This window comes from Myotis lucifugus, unplaced genomic scaffold (genome assembly GCF_000147115.1).
Source record: "Myotis lucifugus unplaced genomic scaffold, Myoluc2.0 scaffold_160, whole genome shotgun sequence".
Classification (NCBI taxonomy): domain Eukaryota; kingdom Metazoa; phylum Chordata; class Mammalia; order Chiroptera; family Vespertilionidae; genus Myotis; species Myotis lucifugus.
Genome location: NW_005871208.1, coordinates 2,826,318 through 2,830,254, shown reverse-complemented (window position 1 = coordinate 2,830,254; position 3,937 = coordinate 2,826,318). Strand labels below are relative to the sequence as shown.

At 56.8% G+C, this 3,937-nt stretch overlaps 1 protein-coding gene across 2 annotated transcripts in view; it reads left to right on the top strand.

Moving 5' to 3' along the window:
- Window positions 1-3,147: 3,147 nt before the first annotated feature.
- ITGA5 (integrin subunit alpha 5) overlaps window positions 3,148-3,937 on the top strand; it is a 22,714-nt gene continuing 21,924 nt past the window's right edge. Inside the window, exon 1 of one of the 2 annotated variants that reach the window (XM_006095810.3) lies at window positions 3,148-3,440. In XM_006095810.3, coding sequence (XP_006095872.3) covers window positions 3,211-3,440 — 230 coding nt within the window. In that variant the 5' untranslated portion in view covers window positions 3,148-3,210. The remainder of the gene's footprint in view (window positions 3,441-3,937) is intronic. The other variant, XM_014461809.2, reaches the window with a different exon arrangement.

Sequence of the window (3,937 nt, the reverse complement as noted above, 5' to 3'; positions counted from 1 at the left end):
ACCCTATTTGCGTAGCTACCACACACCCGTTGGGAAGTTTAATTTCATGAAGATTTCACTCAGCTAACGCCACCAGCCAGGCTTTTTACAGGCTCAACAAGGCTCAAGCCTATTCCTGAGGTCAGGACATCCAGCCTCCGAATTTCCAGGCATTTGAGAACCTAAGAGAGGCAATCGAGTCTCACTCCAGAGAAATCACGTACATACACACACAAATTTCCATCCAGTTTCAGAGGATGAGTGGATGGTGCACCCAATCTTCCCTCCACCCCCCACTGGGAATAATGGACCTGGGTTAAAAATCTCTGCTCCACAATCTTCCCCCTGTAGAAACCCAGCCTAATCTAGAGGACTAAAGTAACAGTGCATTGGGGAAAGCAACAGGCTTTGGAATCAACTGGGAATGAATTTGGATTCCACCTCTGCCCCTTTATTTCTGTTGATCTTGGCTCAGTCACTTCATTCTCTGGGACTCAGTTTCCCCACGGTAAAATGAAGATCCTAATATTTTTAGTGCTAGATAGTTGGGAAGATTAAATGAGATAAAGGCAGGTTACATGTCAAGGCCAGAGCCAGGCATATGGCATATGCTAAATAACATTATTAATACTCCCACCCTGTTAAACTCAGCATGGCTCCTGGCTTTAGAATTTGCACCTCTATGGAAATCTCTATGGAAATTCACTCTTCTGGTTCTAAAGCTCCAGCCTTCTGGGCAGGCAGGCTGGTGACAGCAGGAGCCTGGTGAGTGTCCCGCCCTTGCCCTTCACCCCTTCTGCTCCTCTGTCAAGCAGACCATGATTAATAATAGTCTGTCATCACAGCAAATCATTCCTACTGAGAGATGAAGAGACAGAGGGTACCAGAGAGGTCATGTCCTAGAAAGAAAACAGAGACACTTGGAGACACACAGGCTGGGTCAGAGACAAGCTGAGAGATACACAAGACAGAAAACACTGAGAGAAGATGGAGCATTTCGAGGGCAGTGAGCTGAGAGGAGAAGGCATTGGGTTTAGAGTCAAAACACTTAGGTTCTAGAAGACTCATCCCTAACTGGCTAGCCATGGGACCTTGGACAAGTCACTTAAACTTTCTACACCCATTTCCTCCTTCTGAAGCTGGGCTGATGACCTCTAGGGGCCCTCCTGGCTGATGTTTCTTGGCCAGCTTCCAGACCCGGAGGGCTATGCCGAAGCAGCTCCAACTAGGAGGAAACCCCAAGTTCAGGCCTGGCCTGGAGCAGGCATGGGGAGAGGGAAGGCAAGAGGTGTTGGGGCAACTGGGAGAGGACTTATAAGGGCAGAGAGAGCCAAGAGAGGAGGGATATTGGAGAGAGTGGAAAAGCCAGCCAGAGAATGACTAAGGGGCTACCCGTGTAAACAGAAGCAAGGAATGGACAGGGAGGGGGCCTGTTTGAGTTGGCCAAGGCTGGGGGGCGGTGGAGTTGGGAAGAGGACTGGAGTAGGACGCTATGTCCCCTGTCCCCTACCAAGGCTCCTGGGAGGGGCTGAGTCACACACCTCTCTCCTTGTACCCCTCCCTCCTCCGCCCCAAGCTCCTAAATCCTGGGAAAATCTAAAGAGCTTGTGGCTAGGCTCAAAAAAGGAGAGAGCTGTGTTCACACACATGCGCTTAGCAGTCAGGCTCAGCTCCTCTCCTCCCAAAGGGGGTTCTCACCCCTTGGCTTGAGTGGTTTTGCCTAGAGGTTACCTTTGTGGTAGGGCTGTGCTTAAGATCCTGACCCAGAGATTGCTTGGGTTCCTCACCTAAGAAAACATCAGGACCTGCAGATGTGAGAGTGGGCTGGGGGCCAGCATCATCCCACAGTCTAACCAGCTGGCTTCTCCCTTGGGCTGCAGCTGGCTCTAGAGACGGGCTTTTAAAAAGGGGGGGCTGGGGGGGGGAAGCTGGGTGATTTGGGACAGAAAGTAGAGTAGCAGAAGGAAACTCAAAGCAAAAGAAAAAGCATTGATTATGGGCACTTTTATTCTGAGTCCCTGCAGCAGAGTGGAGCAGGGGCCTGGGAACAGAGGGAGCAGGGCTTGATTCAGAGAATAATTGTTCTGGAGGGAAAGAAGTCCTGGAGGGAAAAGGCCGGACGGGGGCTGGAAAGGAGAAGAGGTTAGGAGAGAATCTAGGCCCCTAGGTCCCCCTCCCCCAGACTAAGATAAAGACTAGAATCCTGAAAGGTGATCTCATTACACAGAGCCAGGGTTGGAGGAAGGGGTGGGCAGGGGGTTACTGCCTTCCCTTGCTAGGGAGTTCCTTCCTCAACATCCCCAGGGGGTCTGGGAAGAATGGGGTGGCCCCTTTGCAAGATAACACCCCATCCCCCCACCCCATGCTACAGTTCTCCAGGTTTATAGGAGTCACGTGGGTTTTATCAAGAAGACACTGAGGGGCCATAACACCACCCTCCCTATCACTCCCAGGCTCTTGGTCAACTGCCAGATTCTAGGACGGAGCTCAACAGAGGTTTCCATACCCTACAACCGAGAAGGCTGTGACTGGGCGCAGAACCCTCCTGGTGAGTGACCCCAAACTCCTTGGGGTGAGGGGCAGCAGAACTCGAGGAGCCTGTGGAGGCCCTCTATCAGATCGGGACCACTCTGCCCCTCAACTCCTGAGTCCCAAATCCAGCTGGCAGGCACCCAGGCACCCGGTGGCCCCGGAAAGCAAGGGGGAATCCCAGCTGGCCAGACGCCAGAGGTGTCTCCTGTCTCTTTCGACCCAAAAGTCTCCTCCCTGAAGAAGTGAGGGCGACCCCACACACACACACAGGCTCCCTCCGCCCTCCAGAGGTGATTCTTTTCCTCATTAGGAAATTCTCGGCTCCCTTTTTCCGACTCCTTTTCCGAGCGTTTACGTTGTACATCTGGAAAGGAGGGGGGAGGAAGGAGGGGGAAGCCGAGGGAGGAGGGTGAAGAGCCCAATCCCGCCCAGTCTGACCCAGTACAAACTACCGGCCTCCAGCTGGGGCTGGGAGAGGGGAGTGGAGAGGTGCAGCCCCCCCACGCCCCTCCGGGGTGGGGGGCTCGGGTTCAGCGTTCCAAGGACCCAGGAATGCCCCCCCGCCCACCCCCCTGGCGGGCGGGGGGAGGGCTCAGCCGGGAGTTTGGCAAACTCCTCCCCGCGTTGAGTCATTCGCCTCTGGGAGGTTTAGGAAGCGGCTCCGGGTCGGTGGCCCCAGGACAGGGGAGAGCGGGCGCTATGGGGAGCCGGACGCCAGGGTCCCCTCTCCACGCCGTGCAGCCACGCTGGGGCCCCCGGCACCGATCCGCGCCGCTGCCGCTGCTGCTGCCCCTGCTGCTGCTGCTGCTGCCGCCGACACCCAGGGTCGGGGGCTTCAACTTAGACTCGGAGGCCCCAGCTGTGCTCTCGGGGCCCCCCGGTTCCTTCTTCGGCTTCTCCGTAGAGTTTTACCGGCCGGGAACAGACGGGTGAGTAAGGAGAGTTGGCGGCGGGATGGAGGGGGTGGGGGGGACGCCTGGAAAGTGGGGGCGCGGCTGAAGTCTGGAGGGGACCAAGGCTTGAGTTGGAGAGGCGGAGTTTGGAAGGACTGGGGCTGGAGTTGGGGGCCCACGCTGAAGTTGGGGGCCTGCGCAGGACTAGGGAGGAGACAGGGGCCGGCGTGGAGGGGGCCTGGAGTTAGAGATCAGTGGAGAGACATGTGTGGGGTGGGGAGAGGACACGGAGCTGGAACCTGGAGAAGTCTGGGCAGGGGACTCGGGGCCAAGGGGGAGGCGGGCGCGTGGACCGGGAGCAGAGGGTCTCCGGCTGAGACCTGTGAGACGCCCGGACCCGGGCGGATGCGGGCGCAAAGGGGGCGCGGAGGCCGGGAAGGGCTTTTCCGAGCACTGGGGACCTGAGGTCCGCAAGGGCCATTGTGCGGAGAGAAAACGGGTCGAAGCAGAATGAACTGTGTGTAGTGAGAGGG